The sequence below is a fragment of the Gouania willdenowi genome, chromosome 1 (assembly GCF_900634775.1).
Source record: "Gouania willdenowi chromosome 1, fGouWil2.1, whole genome shotgun sequence".
Lineage (NCBI taxonomy): Eukaryota > Metazoa > Chordata > Actinopteri > Blenniiformes > Gobiesocidae > Gouania > Gouania willdenowi.
Window position 1 is genome coordinate 23,617,626 of NC_041044.1, and position 19,640 is coordinate 23,637,265.

The 19,640-nt window shown below is 36.4% G+C and overlaps 1 protein-coding gene across 1 annotated transcript; it reads left to right on the plus strand.

Annotated features, from left to right (window-relative positions):
• Positions 1-1,191: 1,191 nt before the first annotated feature.
• Positions 1,192-19,436, plus strand: gucy1b1 (guanylate cyclase 1 soluble subunit beta 1). The gene is given in 14 exon segments (XM_028444148.1): positions 1,192-1,315; positions 1,587-1,660; positions 4,093-4,193; positions 4,287-4,405; positions 7,398-7,595; positions 8,645-8,875; positions 10,967-11,083; positions 11,360-11,493; positions 13,102-13,299; positions 14,893-15,005; positions 15,008-15,129; positions 16,287-16,427; positions 17,744-17,898; positions 18,100-19,436. Coding segments are annotated over 14 exon segments (1,857 nt in total). The 5' UTR covers positions 1,192-1,312; the 3' UTR covers positions 18,251-19,436.
• The last annotated feature ends 204 nt before the right edge of the window (positions 19,437-19,640 follow it).

Below are 19,640 nucleotides of genomic sequence, written 5' to 3' on the forward strand. Positions count from 1 at the left end.
ACCGTACTCACATTAAAGCGAAATACAAGCAAATTTAGAAACACAAATTAATAGACATTGTTATAATGTGGGAGGAAGATTACTTGGTTAAATATGAATTTGAGAAGAAATAAATGGGAAAAAAGGGTATTTTTTTTAGAAGTACAAAGAGGAAAAAAATGTTAAATACTGACATTAAAGCAATTATTGTTGGATGTACATTTGTTTGATTTGAAAGAAGATGGACTGAATACTTAAAATTATTACATTATAATTTTTGTGATAAAAAGTACAACTCATTTTCAAATACTGTTGGTTTGACTTGTTTATTGATGGCTTTTCTATAGAATTTTTATTATTATTATTATTATTATTATTATTATTATTCTGTTTATGTATTTTTAATCAAATAAAATTATATTCAATTATATAGATCCCAAATTGTCTTTTTGCTGTGACAATAACCATTGCAACACCAAGTAGGTCAGGAGAATTAAATCTAAGGAGGTAGATTTGTCTTTATTATTCAAACAAAACAAAAAACAGCTTAAAAAATTCCACTCCAATCAAAAAAAAGTTTTCAAACGCAATTTTTTTTATGTTTTTTTCTTCTTTTTTTTCTTTTTTTTGTGATTGAATTTTTTTTCTTTGAATGATTTTTTTTAATTGAAATATTTTATTTATTATTTGAATAATAACGACATAAATGTACTACCCATAATATGGCCCAAATACAAAAAAGGATGGCTTAAATAATAATTAAAATTTAAAAAAAAGTTTCAATCAAAATATACATTATTTTTTTGCATTTGAACACTTTTTGATTAAAAATGTTTTTTTCTTTTAAAAATGTTTTATTTATTTATTTATTTATTTATTTATTTATTTATTTATTTATTTTTGATTGAATAATAAAGACATAAATCTACCATATAAATCTTATTCTTCCAAACTCCATTCGTTTAACAGTTTATTCCTCCAAAAACTACCAAAGTTTACCAAAGACCTTCAGCAGTTGCTTTAACAATTATTTACATTTAAAGTTTATCTCATAAATTAAATAATCTATCTCCATAGCAGCCACGACGTAAACGCAGAACATCTATTTGCCCTAAACCACTTGGACAACTCTAGCTCCACTCTCATTGGCCATTTAAATGTTACGTAAGACACATTGGGCTCTCTCATTGGACGACAAGGTTGTCAGTCACTAGTTAATGAGCGAGAAAAAGGAGGATGACACAGAGACGCTGAGCATCTGATCAGCATCGTTTTTATCTGATTTAACGGATTTCAGCCTGAAAAAAGAAAAGAAAGGACATCTGTGGTCACCATGGTAAGTATACAGATGTGTGACATGTGTGTTGTAGTGAAATATTGGTGTGAGAGGCGATTTAGAGGCTGTTTGTGTGCGTGATGCGGTGAATTGGGACGTTTCCTGCTGTCAGGCTGCTGTAGTGGATGCAGTTCAACTATAGACTACATAATCAATGTCTCAATGGCAGGTGGTCGGACCTGCATGTATTTATAATCATTCAACACATTTGTGTGTACACACAACACGCATGTATAAGGATCCATGGTGTGTTCTCTTCATTTTTTCGCAGTATGGGTTTGTGAATCACGCTCTGGAGCTCCTGGTGCTGAGGAACTATGGCCCCGAGGTGTGGGAGGACATCAAGTGAGTGTGTGTGTGTGTGTGTGTGTGTGTGTGTGTGTGTGTGTGTGTGTGTGTGTGTGTGTGTGTGTGTGTGTGTGTGTGTGTGTGTGTGTGTGTGCGTGCGTGCGTGCGTGCGTGTGTGTGTGTGTGTGTGTGGTTACAATGTTTACACTCCTCACACAACATGGACACAAGGAACACACTGTGTTTCAAACAGGACCAGACCTTTACTGTGACAATGATTAACTTCAATTCTCTCCATTTCTGAGTATTAGAATTACATCAGGCTCCTCCTACTTTGTTCATCTCTTCTGAGGGTCCCATGAGCAACCTCCACATGCCCCTGTCCACTGGCTAGGTTTAAATGGTAATAAATGTCACAACATTGATGTTTGTGTAGGGCTGGGCTGTATATAAAGATTAAGATATATCGAGTTTTCTATTTTAGCGTTGTAGAAAATCACAATATCGCATATATCGAGCTATATCTTTTTTTTTTATTCATACAATCACACAGTACAAATAACATTATACAAATGTTTAATCTTATCAGTGTACATTCAAAATGTGTCCTTTTTTACAAGATTTTCACTTTTCTGAGATATATATTTTATAGCTTTTTTGTTGTATTAAAATAGTCGTTTTAGGAGTCGCTGCTTTTGTTACTTTTCAGAACAGCATGAAAAGCACACTTAAATTGATTTTTAAATGTGTCCTTATCCAGACCTTCCCCTTTAACAAGCCAGACTACAGAACTCACTCACACGTGCTGTCCCTTAGAGGAGTAAAAGCCAAAAGTGGCACATATTGTGTTGCTGTTTGGTAATAAATGTGCCTATATGGTATTTTTCATCATCATTTTAACCCAGAATTGACTTTATTAAGTTAAAAAAAAAAAAAAAAAAAGTGAGATTTATATCGTATATCACAATTTTGAGAAAAAAATATTGAGATATGAGTTTTGGTCCATATTGCCCAGCCCTATGTTTGTGGGAATAAAAATGTGGAAATACAGTAAAGCAAATATTCTTCTAAATTGAGATTTCAACAGCAGTGAGTGTCATAACACAAGTGAATTAGTATTACACTGTAAAAAAAATAGGTCACACAATGCTATTGGTAACAAATCCACGATTGCAAATGATGAGTAAACGCCGAACCAAACAGCATGTCTTCTACTCCTAATTTTAGTTTAATCTCAAAAAACTGTTTTGTTTTTTTTTGTTATAAAGTCATTGATTTGTAGGTATTCAGTTTGAAATTTAAAAAGACTTTAAAGTATTGATCGTCAGATCGCAAATGAATAAACAGGTCACATTTCTGCATTATGTGTTACAGTAATGTAAACTATTCTTGTTCATCCTGAAAAAAATGAAAAAGTAAAGGTAAAGCAAAAAAGAGGGAAACTACTTCTAAACTTTTTTGTATTATTATTTATTTTCCTTAACAATGTATTTTATAAATAGATGTTATGTTTGGGTAAAGAAGGACTTTTAGCAGAATGACCAGGACCTGAATAATAGTGAACTCTTGAAGAAGTGAAATCAAAACTCTTTCATGTGCAAAGATTTAGAATTAAAGCCTGACATCAAGACTCTGTTTCACTGTGATGACTATGTATTTATAAACTAGCTACATGTACCTGCAGTCATTACACCAGCATAACCTTTGTATGACATAAACAGACACTGTGGTGTATCTTATCTCCCTCTCTTAGACTAATTATCAGCATTTATTCTGCAGAAAATAACTTTCCACAGACTGTGTATGATGACAACATATGCGGCTGAAACTGAGTTTATTTTTCATCTGTCGTCATAACTGACCGAGACTTGACCTTGCTTGATAAAAAGTAAAAAGTCAGATTCCAGTAGCAGCTGTTGTGTGTAAATGTTTCCAAAGTGGTCATTGTTCCAGCTTCTACGTTCTGCCTTGGTTCTCTGTCCTCCCTCCATAAGCTATCCATTTGCAATGCTCACTTTATCACGTCCGTTATATTTTTTGTCTTTTTTAAGAAAGTAATTGGGATACTCGTCATGTTTTCTCAGCTGAAACACACTGATTAAAAGTTTGTTTTTGGTCAGGCCTATAAATCATTTCTGTTTTTTCTAGTTAAACCAAGAAATCAGATCCTCTTTAGTTGTAGAAGAGTTCAAGATCTGCTTGGGATTATTACCTTTACTCGTGTGTACAGTCAGAACTCTGTATTTTACAACACATTTTCTAAATGTTTCATATTCAAATTTCCTAATAATAAACGGCTCCCAGTGGCTTGCCATGCAGAAGGCCTGGCAGTTACTAATGACTTGTTCGCCTAAACAGAAGTCTGCCTGTGATTTAAGCAACAAGACATACACAAATCTAATAAGACAAACAAGTTCCCTCTGTTGACCGTTCGTCTCTGCGCTGACATTCGTTGTGGTGCATGAGTAACTACTTCCTTTTGTTTTCAGGAGGGAGGCTCAGCTTGATATTGAAGGTCAGTTCCTTGTCAGAATTATATACGAAGATGGCAAAACTTATGATCTAGTTGCAGCTGCGAGCAAAGTTCTCAGTGAGTGGATGCTTGTTTTATTACACAATCAAATGATGCTTCAAGGTGAAAATCTGAAAAATATATATATATATTTTTTTTTCTGCACCTCAGAGATTGATGCCGGAGACATCTTACAGATGTTTGGAAAGATGTTTTTTGAGTTTTGCCAGGAGTCTGGTTATGACACCATCCTACGCGTGCTGGGCTCAAATGTTCGGGAATTTCTGCAGGTAAGGTTCTCTCATTCCCACATGGTGGATATTTATACTAAAGTTTTTATGAGAACTAGCAGGAAATGAGATTTAAAAAAAAAAAATTCTGTCATATTTTTTGTCACTTTCTGTAGATCTTTTGACATTATTTATTATTGCTTTATTCTGTATGGCAGAGAAGTGTATTTGTGTAACTTATGGTGCTCATGCAAAGATTTGATCATTCCTCAACTCTTGTTTTAGAGCGATTAATGCTTATATTCACTCTGTATTTTCTATCTCTATCGTCCTATAGGATAAAAGGCAAAATTCCCAATAGTGGTCACAAGAAATCAATGTATACTGAAATATCAAAGGATAAATGGTTGAGGTCAATAATAATTACAATTATGGGGAAATTATAATTGTAATTGAAAAAAACTGCTGCTGTTGTAATTGACTTCTGAAAATGTACTTTGTAATTGGCATGGAAATTCTATCAAAATTGTCATTTATAATCACTATATAATTGCTTGCACATACATAGTTAATAATAATTAAAAAAATATGTTTCATATCATATTCATATTACCTGTCACTTTTCTTGAGGATTATTTTACCATTTAAAAAAAATAACTAAATCAAAGGCTATGCTGACAGAAAAAAGGCTCAGGCGTTTACTCCAAAAACATTGAAACCTATAATTTCATTAATAAGGTAACCATGAGATGAGGAACTATTTACATCATAGATCATTTTTGTGTGTATTCTAAAGCTGAGTTCAGATGTGGGTCAAACCGACCCGTTATCAGAGATACTAACAGAGGAAGGATACGTTTTATGTGGTTATTTATTTCAGGCTCATCAATTGTGATTAATTGTAATTGAAATTTAGTAATTGAGAGCATAATTGTAATGACATCATTGTAATAATGACATTCAGGGGGGAAATAATCTCTCTAATAAATAAAGGAAATTCTGTGTGTGTGTGTGTGTGTGTGTGTGTGTGTGTGTGCGTGCCCGTGCGTGTGCGTGCGTGTTTGTGGAGAGAATACCAGCGTGCGCATAGCACAAGTTTGTGCATCCATTATTTTGGATTTAGTTGGTGTTGCAAAATGTTTATTTTCATTTTATTTTGAAATCAACGCAGAATCAACGCAGGTTACACTGGCGGAGGGTTAGACCGGAGAGGGGGGAGGGCCGTCTGAGCAGCCGCAGTCACACTGATATACTAGCAAAGCTCTCAAGTCTCACGCATTGGGTGTGAGGCACACGCATGTCTACCTGATGTGAGTCACTGAGTGTGTGCGAGTGTGCGGCTGATGCGCGTGTGTGTGAGTGTGCCCACGGAGGAGCGATAGACACACACACACACACACACATTTACCAGGTTTTCTCTGGAAGTGTGAGCCACACACATGATTTATAGATTAAGTTATTCTCCGTCTGCTTGTTAAGATACGTCTGTTTGTATATGAATTACTAACCTTGGATGATGAGCACCCCTGCCCTAAGAAATGTTAAATGATAAATGAATATCTTTATTTGTACAAACTTATGTCTTTTATCAGGTTCTACCTAAACCGCCGCATTGGTGCAAACTTTATCAATTTATAATGCGCATGTTCCATAGAATTAAACTAGGGAAATCACACGCTATTTTACTTTGCACCCGCAAATATAACTCTTTATAACACTACAGAGTATGTACACCTCTTTGTACATCCAACCTTCAAACACATACTCATTTGGCCATAATTGACAACTCTACTTAAGCTCCTCCCACTTAATGAATCCATACTTCCGACTGGCACTGTACTAGTAATTGTAATTTGAATTGTAATAGGAAAAAAAGGCCAGTCACTGTAATCATAATTGAGTTGTAATTGAACAGGGATAATTGAAGACTTAATTGTAATTGAAAAATGTAATTGACCCCAATCCTGGTTGTATTCATGCATTTAAAACCACATTTCACACCTGTCTATTCTGTATATGGTGTCCTCTTACATTAGAGGTCATCCCTGCTGAATCAGGGTGAGTAAACCCTGAAAAGATTACCAATCAATCGAACACACACACATTTAATCAATTTAGAGGCTCCAATGACGCTAGCATACAAGTGTTTAGACTGTGGGAGGAAATTGGAGCTCACTAATGACCTTCTCAAGCAAACATACAAAGGCCAAAGAGTTCCCATGCAACTCAGGAAAGGAAATAATCATTGGTGAGCCGTTAGATTACAGCGCTTCGTACACCACGATTGGTGAATTGGGAGAACATTGACTCAACAAGATGTAGGTTTGTCATGAATAAATAATAAATATCTTTGGGGTTGTGAAGCCTAAGAGGGAAACCATGGATCAAAGTTAATGGTACAAATGGTAAGAATTAATGATTCATGCGCTGATGATTATTTATGTTTATTTGAAATAATGCATGAAAATGAAACATGAATATGATACAATGTAGAGCTTTAATTACTCAGCGTGACCTACTTTGTTTTTAAACTTAAGAGGTCTGTTGTTATTCTTAAGGAGCCACATGGGCTGTTTTCATCTTGAATTAAAATCAAGTTATGACTTGCAGGTAAAAGCCATCCAAATCTCCCTCAGCCTTAAGTACGCTGCATTGTACTGTAAATGTACTAAAATGTCCCAGTTCATACCAACTGTGTTTGTCCAGCTGGTCTCCACGGGAGGTTTACCATCTGTATTCTTCCAAAGTTTGGATTGAAAAAACTCTGCTGCCCTGAAGGATTTTGTCTTTATCAAAGCAGAGGTCATTTTCTGTACGTGTGCTGATTAAATGAGGTTTTTAATTAAAAATGTTCTGCTGTCAGCCATAAGATGGGATTCATGATGAACACCTACTGTAACTGTGTGTCAGTGCAGGAGAAGCTGTAGTGTTTCCTCTGTCAATCAGGTTTTGTCACCTGTGTTAAACCCACATGTTATCCCTCAAAACACAGTTGTGGTGATGCTAAGCTGTAATCTATTGTGTGTATTTTATCTCATATCTGTGTCTATAGAATCTAGATGCTCTGCATGACCACCTGGGTACCATCTATCCAGGGATGAGGGCGCCATCATTTCGCTGCACGGATGCAGAAAAGGGAAACAATCTGATTCTGCACTACTACTCAGAGAGAGAAGGCCTGCAGGACATTGTGATTGGCATCATTAAAACAGTCGCACAGCAAATTCATGGAACTGAGATAGAGATGAAGGTCTGCTTTTCTACGTTTTCCTCTTTATTCGTATACTGCACTCAGCTCTTACTTTGCTGCTGATTGTGAAGATGAAAGATGATGATGACAATTTAGTTTCGTTTTGATTGATGGCAGCCTGAACACACTCGGTAATGTTTTGGCACTGTAATATGAGAGTTTGTGTCCAAGAATAATGTCGGAGAGATAATATGAGATTATTAACTATCAGATGATTCCAATTAATGGAGAAGGCTGTGGAAACTGTAGTTCAGCATGCATTTTTAGGCTAGTGTCTGTGACTCAGAGGATATTTTTAGATCCAAGTTAAAAAGTCTCCTGCTCTGAGATTTTCAGGGAGTTTTATAGTTGGACAGATTTTTCACGTAGTCTAAAAATGCCTGTTGACTGCCGGGTTGTTGGAAAAATACGTTTTAGGTTCTTATCTTTCTTCAACTTATTAGTTGAGATTGTTAACTCTCACAGATTTTAATTTAAATCCTGCCAAAAGCTAAAGGGTAAAATAATTTTTGTTTCTGGATTAATGTTCAGCCCATAAATCACAGGCTGCTGTTAATGTTCCATGTGCTTCAGTCACATTTTCCTAATAACACAATTGCTTTGTACACATGCACAGATGGATGTTTTTTAGCCATTGTGTGGAAAGAAAGAGCAAAAAATGGCGGAGGCTCCAAATCTACCACCCAATTTCTGCAAGTATTAGCCAGCGTTGCTGTGGCAACAGGGTACAGAGACGGCAGCTTGACGTCAGCAGACCGTCTGCCCCTAAACTCACAGCATATTAACTTTTATTTTGCCCTTCAAATCCTACACAATAGACATGAAACTCTCTGGAGATCATGTTACCACTTTCAGATTTTAAAAGTCAAACTATTGCCGTTTTTTTATATTGAAAGCAACCCATTTTACAGTTTTTCTTGTGCTAAATTATTCATAACCAATACTAATGTATCACTTTGTTTTATGTTATGGCCTTTTCTTAAACCTGATAAGTAATTTCCCCCTGGGATAAATAAAGTACTTCTGATTCTGATTGTGATTTGCTGCAGATGATCCAGCCCAAAAGTGAGGAGTGTGACCACATCAAGTTCCTGATAGAAGAGAAGGACTCGGAGGAGGAGGCTTTTTATGAAGATCTCGATGGATTTGAGGAAAATGGCACTCAGGAGACTCGGATCAGTCCTTACACGTTTTGCAAGGCCTTTCCATTTCACCTCATGTTCGACAAGGACCTGATGCTCACACAGTGTGGAAATGCCATTTACCGAGTCTTACCGCAGGTTTCATTTGCATCTAATTATACCGATAGCTCTGATTTATGACAAGGAAACAAACCAATGCTATCCAAGCAGTGCAGGGTTAGTTTACCACTTTTCTCCCCTGGAGAAATACATTTAGAGCAGAGATGGGCAACTTTTACCACAGCGGGGGACAAAACAATTATTATTACATAATCGGCATTCATAATAGCATTTAGAATAATGACCAATCCAAGCATTAATAATGGAAATAACTAAGGATTTGGGTTTTTGTTGTCATTTTGAGTGTTTCTCTGATATTTTTATGGTTTTATGTGAGTTGAATCATTTTGTGTGTTGAGTAATTTTTGTGTTATTTTGTATATTTATCTTTACTTTTTGTGTGTCATTCTGTGTATTTTTGTTGTCATTCTGTTTTTTGTTTTTTGTTGACATTTTTCTGTAGTTTGGTTTGTTGTTTGGAGACATTTGCGTTTACTTTGAGTCCCACACAAATTAGCCCTAGAGCTGCAGTTGCCCATCTCTGATTTAAAGGTGCAGTCCATAACTTTCAGATCCTTCCCTCCCCCTCTCTTGCCCTGCCTCCAAACTTCCCAAAGTCCCTCCCTCAGAAGAGCTAACAAGCTAACGTTAGCCCGACAGCAACATCATAGTAATATAACATGCACTGTTAAAAGCATGTTACTGCAGCGCTTCTCTCTCTCAATGTGCGCACACCAATCTATCAGCAGCAGCAGCAACAACACAGTGTCACTCACAGCATCCCACACAGAGGCAACGTGCACACGAACAAACAACACATGCACTACAGAGTTCTAGTGTAACAATTACAAATCAAACATAATGTAAATCAAGCAGCAGTAATTACCTTTGAAGCAGAAAAGTCAACAATTCCATCTTCTACTCCTCCAGACCATACACTGTAAAAAAAAAAAAAAGACGGCGCTCCAGGCACTACCATGCTATGAGCATTGCTGTGTTTTGGCCACGGCAGAAAGGGGCGGGAGCTGTGAGCACCAGCTGTCAGACAGTCCATCAAACACAACCCTGACTTTGATTTCTTCCTTTTGCTCGATCGCGGTGCATTCTGGCAAACGGCAGCAGGAGCAGCAGGGGGGACTCAATGGGCCTGTTTTTTTCACACAAACTACTAGTTTTATGTAAGGCTGTCCTTACATAGTGACAGCTTTCGCAAATATGACAAAAAGTCACTTTTTAAGAGTTAGGACTGCATCTTTAAAGGGACACAATCCTGCAGGCCTGTACTACGAAGCTGGATACATTTATCTGGGATATCTCTTCTTTAGTTGGCTTCACTGAACCAATTATTCTCAGTCACAGAGTATCTGTACTATGATGCAGGTTATCAACACGTTCACTTAAACCAGTGGTGTTCAAGCTCGATGCGTGCACTTGCACTCACATAAAAGGGGTAGAGTTTGCTGCGTCTGACCAATAAAACTGAATATTCTTAAGAAATATGAAGAATTAAAATCCATAAAAAGTCTGTTACTGCAGTAAAAGCAGGAAGGAAGGAATGCTGGCAGGGAATTGTGGACGGTTAATGCGTAAATTTGTAAGATTTTACAATATTAATTCATTGGACATTAAACGGACACACTGAAAGATTCAATTTACTACGACACAAACACTTTCTATTCACGTATCCGCCTCATTTAAGGGGTAGTCCATGGCTTCGATTGCTTATATCTTAGCCAGAACAAAACCGCTCCTGACCAGGTTAGCTGTTCAGTCCAAGTTACCATGGTGATTAACCCGTCAGAAGTTAACCAGCGTCATAGTGCAGAACACACGGAATAAATCCTGGAAGTTAGAGCGATACAAAGAAATTCAGCTTAGTAGTACAGGCCCTAGACGTTTCTTGCTCCAACATGAAGCTGTCATCGTGCAGCTGAACCTCCCATATCGAGTACTTTCTGGTAAACAAGTATTTTGAAAATGTTGGATCCATTCAAACCTGCCAGCTTGTGGCTCTTATTATCCAAGTTGGAATATCCTTGTTGTATTCAGTGAGGAAACTTTCAACTTTCAAAGATAAATGAAACTCTTTGTTTATTGCATTTTGTGTTTTTATGTGCTTTTTTTTCCTAGCTCCAACCAGGAATGTGCATCCTACCCTCAGTTTTTTCTTTGGTCCGTCCTCACATCGACTTCAGCTTTCATGGCATCCTTTCCCACATCAACACTGTCTTTGTTCTGAGGAGCAAGGTATAAGAAAAAAACTAACTTTTTTTTGTCATTGTCACTGTGGTAGTTACACATCTAACCATAAAGGAGCCTTAAACTTTAAATCATTAAGGATGCTGAACAGTTTTTACAGCTCTAAGAGCACGAGCCCCTCCCGTTGTTCAGAAAAAAAAACATTTTTAAGCAAAAATAGCACAGGTTTAAAAAAGTGAGAGCTGAATTAATGCCCAGTTTTTGAAGCAGATTTGGAGAAGAACACACCATGAAATATTTATAAGTGTGATATAATGTGGACAGGAGGGCCTGCTGAATGTGGAGACAGTGGAGAACGAGGACGAGCTGACGGGGGTTGAGATCAGCTGCCTCAGATTGAAAGGACAGATGATTTACTTGCCAGAGGCAGAGAACATCCTCTTTCTTTGTTCACCCAGGTAAGCTCAATGTGCAGCCCCTCCTGACAGGAACAACGAGCCCACACAGCAAATGACAAAGCACATCAGTGGTTTCTGAATCCAAAAAAGCCTCAACTATACTTTACCTGGATGTCTGCTGACTTTTAAATTGAATCAAATTATGCATTTATGAACCTTTAAGGGTTGCACATCATTTCTCATTTCTAATTACTGTTGCTCCTGTGTTATTGATAGGTAAGCTCAGCAATGGACTAACATTCATGTCTAAACTTTAAAAGTTACATAATCTTCCTAAAATAAAATACAGTATGTAGTGCTCTGAAACCAAAATAAGCACAAACTAAATCTTCTACCTTGCAACACTATTTTGTCTGGATTCACTCTGACAGAGTGAATCCTTTGCAACTTCACAGTTATTGACATGTATTTAAGATATTAATTAGTTGAACAATGCAACAATAAAAGAATAGCTTTTGTGCTGACCTTTTTATTAACACGTTTTTAGACACAGTGCTAAAACCTGGATTTGTATCTTGCGAGACATTTTTAAAAGCACTGATGGCTGCTGTATATAATTATGTAAAGTACAATTTTGCTAATGCTCGTTAAGCAAATTTTCTTCAGTTTCTTTAGAATTGTTTGTTTTACAGGAATAAAAATGTCACATGGCAGAAACAGAAAGATAAAGTTATTCACGACTAAAAAAGGTTTTAATGGTAATAAACAACAGTTTGCCGCTGTCTCATATTAAGTAAAAACCTGACACCATGTAGGGCTGGGCAATATGGACCAAAACTCATATCTCAATATTTTTCTAAAAATATCAATGCATGATATAGCTCTTATATAATTTTATTTCAAATAAAGTCTGACCAGAAAGACAATTATGTGTTAAATTTGATGATCCAAATGCCACACAGGCACATTTACTAACAAACAGCTGCACAATATGTGCCACTTTTGGCTTTTTCTCCTGTAAGGGACAGCATGTGTGAGTGAGTTCTGTTGTGTGGCTTGTTTAGGGGAAAGTCTGTTCTGAGAAGTAGTGAAAGCAGCGACTCCTAAAACAAGTATTTTGAAACAAAACAAGCTATGAAACAAAAAAATAAATTATATATATATATATAGTATTTTATCACATCTCCAAAATAGAAAACTTGATATGTTTTTAATTTCCATATATCGCCCAGCACTAACACCATGTGTGTTCTCTAAAATGTTAACCTTGTTAACAAAGGCACTCACACTATGAGCTGTTTTGCTTTGTTTGGTTCTCAAGTCCTTGTGTCCACCAGCTTCTATGGGCAGGAGAGGCTGAGGTTCAAGCGGTTTCTTCCCCTGGGATCAAAGACACTTAGCTGAAAACAATGTCAGTGCAACAAATTGTCACTATGTGACAGGGAAGTACTTTCCTTCATCTGAGAGCACATCTGTACAAGAGGGGAGTGATCTCTTTGATCATGTTTCCTCCTTCAGGCTCAATTTGATTGAGATCAAATGAAAGTCTTCAATTTTCCACCCTGTTCTTTGATATGATGCAACACAGTGTTTAATTGCGTATGTACATGTTACATTGTGTCCCGATATTCCCTTCATTGATGAGCTCTTCTCTGCCTTTGTGCTCAGTGTGATGAACCTGGACGATCTCACGCGGAGGGGGCTCTACCTCAGTGATATCCCACTTCACGACGCCACTCGTGATCTGGTGCTGCTGGGGGAGCAATTTCGTGAAGAGTACAAGCTGACCCAAGAGCTGGAAATCCTAACTGATCGTCTCCAGCACACACTGCGGGCCTTGGAAGATGAGAAGAAGAAGACAGACAGGTTTGGATCTGAGTGTTTATATATAACAGGGCACGTGTGCAGACAGAGATTTACACCATTGGTTCTTTTTTCTTTTATGTTTGTAAAGTAGCTAGGTGATTAAAATTGTGTTTTATTCAAATTGGAAACAAAATAGATGATTTAGTACTGTATATCAGGGATGGGGTCAATTACCTTTTTCAGTTACAATTACGTTCTCACCAGCATTTTTTCCAATTACAATTAAATTACAATTATTTTTTATCCTCAGAAAGTCAATTGCTAAATTTTAATTACAATTAATCACAATTACTGAGCCTGAAATAAATAACCTAATAAAAGTTAACCTTCCCCTTGTGTTAGCTTTCTGTTAGCATCTTTTATAATAACGGGTCCTAAATGAGTAATAAATAAAGATAAGAATAATAAAAAGCTGTAAAATGCACTAAAAAACAAATATCTATCATCTAATTTATTTTCCGTTTGTTGCCTTACAATGAAAATATAGGTTTAAATGTTTTTTTGGTGTAAATTTTTTTTAATGGTAAAATGTGAGAAAGCTCGATATGAAACATTTTAATAACTGTTAACTACATTTATGAAGAACTGTACATAGAACTGCAACATGGTTCCCCACTTTTGCTTTGAATTATAATTCACAATTTTTATAGAATTTTCATGGCACTTACAATTAGAGTCAATTATCTGAACTCAATTACAATTTCATTACAATTACAACAGCGACATGTTTTTTAGAATTACAATTATAATTATGCCATAATTGTAATTAATTATCAATTATGCAATTACAATTATAATTGACCCCAACCCTGCTGTATACAGTACATTTTGAGGGTAACAACAGCAGCAACAATTATCCACCCAAACCAGAGAAGCGTGTGTGTGTGTGTGTGTGTGTGTGTGTGTGTGTGTGTGTGTGTGTGTGTGTGTGTGTGTGTGTGTGTCTTGCTGTAATTTGGCTGAGAGCTGGGAAGCGGCACAGAGGTGCCCTTTAAAGGTGCAGCTCCCTCTGTCTAACCTGTCTTCCTTCCCCTGTCGCCCCTGTTTGATTATTCCAACCGCTCTCTGGAGTTACTGCCTCCCTGGCTCCAAAAACGGATTACAATTCATGGCTCTTCTCCAAATATTTATGAGACCTGCTGCTGTTGCCACACTGTCATTGCCTTTTCATATATTTGATTACCACAGTGTGTTATAAAAGTGTGTATTCAGGCTGTTTCTGGCCTCTAAAAATGACAAAGAGAGAGAACTCATACAGACTTTTATGCGAGTCCTTTAAGATGTCACGTTTAATTATTATATCTATTAGTACGTGTGTTGATTTAGGCAGTAATTGTTACCCTTGTGATACATCTGTTTTGAAACACTACGCATTTACAGACGGTATTTTGCATTTACCGTCAGACATGATCCAAGCAGTTACCATAGAAACACCACACTGCCAAGACTAAAAGGTGGTGGGTTGGCAAATAAAATGCTGATCACACCATGGATCCCAGTCTGTTACACTCTTGCACAAGTCCACAGCAGTGATGATCTGTTTTCATACGATTGCCCCCCCCCCCCCTATTTTTAAAAAAAATTAATTTTCAGATTGCTCTACTCAGTCCTGCCGCCATCTGTTGCCAACGAGCTGCGACACAAAAGGCCGGTCCCGGCCAAACGCTACGACAATTTGACCGTTCTCTTCAGTGGCATCGTGGGATTCACGTCTTCTGCAGCAAACACGCCTCAGCAGAGGGAGCCATCAAGATAGTCAACCTGCTCAATGATGTTTACACACGCTTTGACATCCTGACAGACTCAAGGAAGAACCCCTATGTATACAAGGTCAGTAGCCTTAAGCTATACACTACAGAGTGTATTCCTATTGCCAGCGGTGTAAAGAGTTCTGATATATTCTACTCATGTAGTAGTACTGTTACTTGATTGAAATTGTACTCAAGTACAAGTACAAGTAAGTCATACAAAAAATACTCAAGAACAAGTAAAAAGTAGCTCAATTAAATAGTACTCAAAGTAAAAGGTACTAGTTACTTTACTCCCCCATGTTTATTTTTGGTAATAAATCTTGCCACCGTTCCCTTGCATACAGTAAACATCTCATGTATAAACTTAAAAATTGCACAATTGGAACTTAATTTATTTTCCACAAAGCCATCTGTATTAAATAAAAGGTTTGTCAAAATGTTTTTTAAATAAAATAACACCAATGAATTCAATAAAAACAATAATAAAAAAAAAAAATGATCAGGTTCTAAATATAGTTAAATTTACGGGTTAAATAACGGGTTTATTTATTTTAAAACATACTTAAGTACAAGTAAAATTACTGATTTAGGAATATACTAAAAAATGTACAAGTACCCATAAAAGCAACTCAATTACAGTACTTGTAATCCATTACTTTCACCTCTGCCTGTTGCTAACGGAAACAGTAGGGATAAGGGATGGTGATCAGATACTGGAGTAATGTATTACAATATTTGTATCTCTTATTCTCCACCCTGGCATTAAAAGAATAATGTCAATGATTCTCTGGTATTATGTATAGACTCCTGATAGTACGAGCTGTAAACACAGTGTGGTTTTACAGAAGGACTGCAGCTTTTTATAGGCCGTGTGCAGCAGATTTACACTTCAGGCCTTCAGAGAAGAATGCACTTTAAGAAGTCAAACAGACCTTGGCACGTCCAGAGGATTGGTATCAGGCACAGGGTCACCAAAAGAAGTAATATTTACTCTAAGGCTGAATGGTTTGGTGGTCTTAGAGTTTTAGTGGAGCTCCGAGAGGCCCTGAATGCCTCAGGGCTGATGTAAGTGTTTAACTGTTTATCTCTGGGTGTTTCCGTTTATCTCTGGCCTCACGGAGCAGAAGGTATTCCTCTGTTCTTTGGTGTAAATTTGATTATTTTAAAATGAAAATAAAATAAAGCCAAACTAATCTCATGCTTTGGAAATGTCTCGTCCTTTGATGACTGTTTTAGGTGGAAACGGTGGGTGATAAATACATGACTGTAAGCGGACTGCCCGAGCCGTGCACGCACCACGCCAAGTCCATCTGCCACCTCGCCCTCGATATGATGGAGATCGCCGGACAGGTCAAAGTCGACAATGAACCGGTGCAGGTGTGTTGCTGATAAATGCTGAGGAGAATGTTTTGTTGTTCATGCGCTCAGTGTCGCCTTCAACAATACAAATCATTTCACTGTCATTTAATGTGTGTCACTCTGAAAAGGGTTAAACAGGATTTCACAATAAACTCTGAAAATATATGTAGCAGTATTTACCAGACTAATCTTTAGCATTAACAATTATAAAGTGCAGCTCACAGTTTGTGTATATTATGCATCAAATATGTAGTCATTGTTATTGAACAAGGCAGGCGTGACTTTTAACAGATGAAAGTAAAATAAAAGTGCTTTGGATATACAGTATATACCTAAAAATGAATAAACCGAATTCATCATAAAAGCCATAATTTGAAAGTTTCTTACTATACAATTGTTTTCTGTTGGTTTTGAAAGAAGTGAATATAATCCGAGGTACAAAATGAATATGATATGAAACTATACATTGAATTAAATGCAACACGTTTAAATACCAAATAAACATATTGCTATAATTAACTAAAAAAACTACATTTATTAAGTTTTTCTTTTCATACCCTACATAATTAAGCAATGCATTCTGTTTTCCACACATAAGCTGAAATTCAACATTTTTTCTTTTATTTTCCCACTTATTCTTCTGGGGCATGCTTTGATATCAAACATCTTCATATTGCTTTATTTAATCCTTGTAAAAAAAACTTTTCCGAGCCTAATGTGTTTCTATTGGTGAATTTGAAGATGTTTCAGTTGTAAGTAATGAGCAACTAAATGAAGAAGGGAACGTCTTAGTCACTGGCCAAAGGAGGCTTTTATTTTAAAGATGCCTGTTAAGATTTAACTTTGTTAAACCATGTTTGTTTAAGAACGTAATGTTTTTTTTAAGACATGGCACCGGTTGTATAGAGTCCAGTTTAGCTGCAGAAACAGACTGAAATCATCTCACGATCTCAGCACCAAAAATAGATTCTCATTTGTCTCAGACACTCACGGCATGTTCGTGCTCTGAGGACAACATGCGCTGAAGTACCTACCGTCCTAGTGTAAATATTAGTCTCAGGATCCCAGAGGACTACTTCAACAACTGTTTATTGCAAATCTAAAACTCAAAACCCACTTTTTTTAATGTGTGTATGTGTGTGTGCGCGCGCGTGCGTGCAGACCACAACAAGTGCTGGAGTTACTTGCCTTAATTTTCTTTAGATCATCTTTGTTGACAATTACACACATTTTTTAAATCCTGAAAAATGATCAGAACCTCAGTAAACATGATTCAATACAAACACCATCTGTTTTGACCATGAATGCTTTGTTGTGTGACTTTTTTTTTCCAGATTACAATTGGGATCCACACAGGAGAGGTAGTGACTGGAGTAATTGGTCAGAGGATGCCCAGATATTGCCTGTTTGGAAACACTGTCAACCTCACCAGTCGTACAGAAACAACTGGTGAAAAGGGCAAAATAAACGTGTCCGAGTACACTTACCGGTGAGCAGCGCTGCATGTCCTGTCACATCTTCACTTTTTATATTTAGCAACATTTAAAAGAGGACTAAATAGAGCTTATATAACATGCACAGCATTAGGAGTGGTTGTAGAAATGTGAACAAACGGTTAAAAGATAGATTTTTTTAAAGGACAAAAGGCCACCCAGGGCTTTACAGTATGTCTATATCATTTGTACGACAGGTGTTTGCAATCTGCTGAAAATGCCGACCCTCAGTTTCATCTGGAGTACCGAGGTCCGGTCACCATGAAAGGAAAGAAAGAGCCGATGAAGGTGTGGTTTCTCTCCAGGATGCCAACTGACACAACAAAGTCCTCCACAGTTAAAGCCTAACTGCTCAACACCAAAACATCTCCACTCTCATCTGTGAAGTGTCGTCTGGAGTTGTAAATGTTTTTTTTTAGGCAGCAGCCACACGTAGAAACGTTGGAGATGAAGAAAAGCATCGGTGTGTATTTGCTTAGTGCTCCTCAGCTCAGCCCTAAACAAACGTTAGCTCATGTTTGGAGAGTTTAGTGAAACCGTGTGCTGCTTTCATATTATGATCGTTCAATATGTGAGAGTATTAGTGATGGTTGGAAGAGGGCAAGTGTTTTCAGCCGTTGGTAATAGTTTGATATGCTGGTGTTTTTGTGAACTGAAGTCCATCAGAATGAATTAATCATTTGTCTGAACTCAAAAACAGTACTTTAATAGTCATAATTAATCCATGACTAATGATAACTATTATTAAATAAATGCTGCTTTACATGAGAAGTAGGACGTCAATTAATCACAGAGCGGCACTACCAGAATTTTGAAAGTAACTTCAAATATGAAGCGGAACAATATTTTTGTGATGAAATGAAAATAACAAAAAGTTTATAGTAGTATTGTGAGTTAAAATCATATATCCAATTAATTTCTTTACAGAATTATTTCTTTTTCTCTAAATATTTTTGAAATATTTTACCCTGTTATGGCATTGAATTGAATCTTTTTACACTGTTATATTGTAACCTATTGCTTATACCAATATTACATTTCCATATTCCTACACTACATTTTCTGTTTGTTCTGCTGAACAAAAGTTGTTTTTCATAATTATTCCTAATTTTGGCCACAAAATTTTTACTTTGATCACTGAGTAAACAAATTATATATATCATATTAAGAAGCCCATAAATATATTATTGACAATGAACTTATTCTGATGTATAGCACATTAATGTCAGCTCTGATAAAACACCTTGTAATGCAGTTAGTTTGACTGTACACTACTTTAGTTCAAAAGTTTAATAATGACTCATATTTATTTTTCAATAAAGTGAGTGTTTAATTTAAAGAGGAAAGGTAAAGAAACTACTGTAAGTGTCTGTCTATAGTATTTTTAAATAGCATAGTTTATATCTTTATGTGCTCAAATGTATAAAAGAAATAATTTCACAGAATGTGTTTTTTTTTTTTTGTTCATTGTATAATATGTCATGTATGTACTTTGTTATTCTTCATGTGGGAATAAACTAGTGCCTATTGAGTACATTTCTGTGTTTGCTAACCTGTGAGTCTTTTTGATCATAATAAAGTAATAGATAACTAGTAAATATTTAGAGAGAATGTGGATCTCATCAAACAGTCAATGTGTGGCTCGATGTAGAGCAATAAATGCTACTGAAGTATAACAAAAAAATAAATACATTTAAGCAGAACAAGAGTCAAATTAGTGAGTGATGTGCTCCCTTTG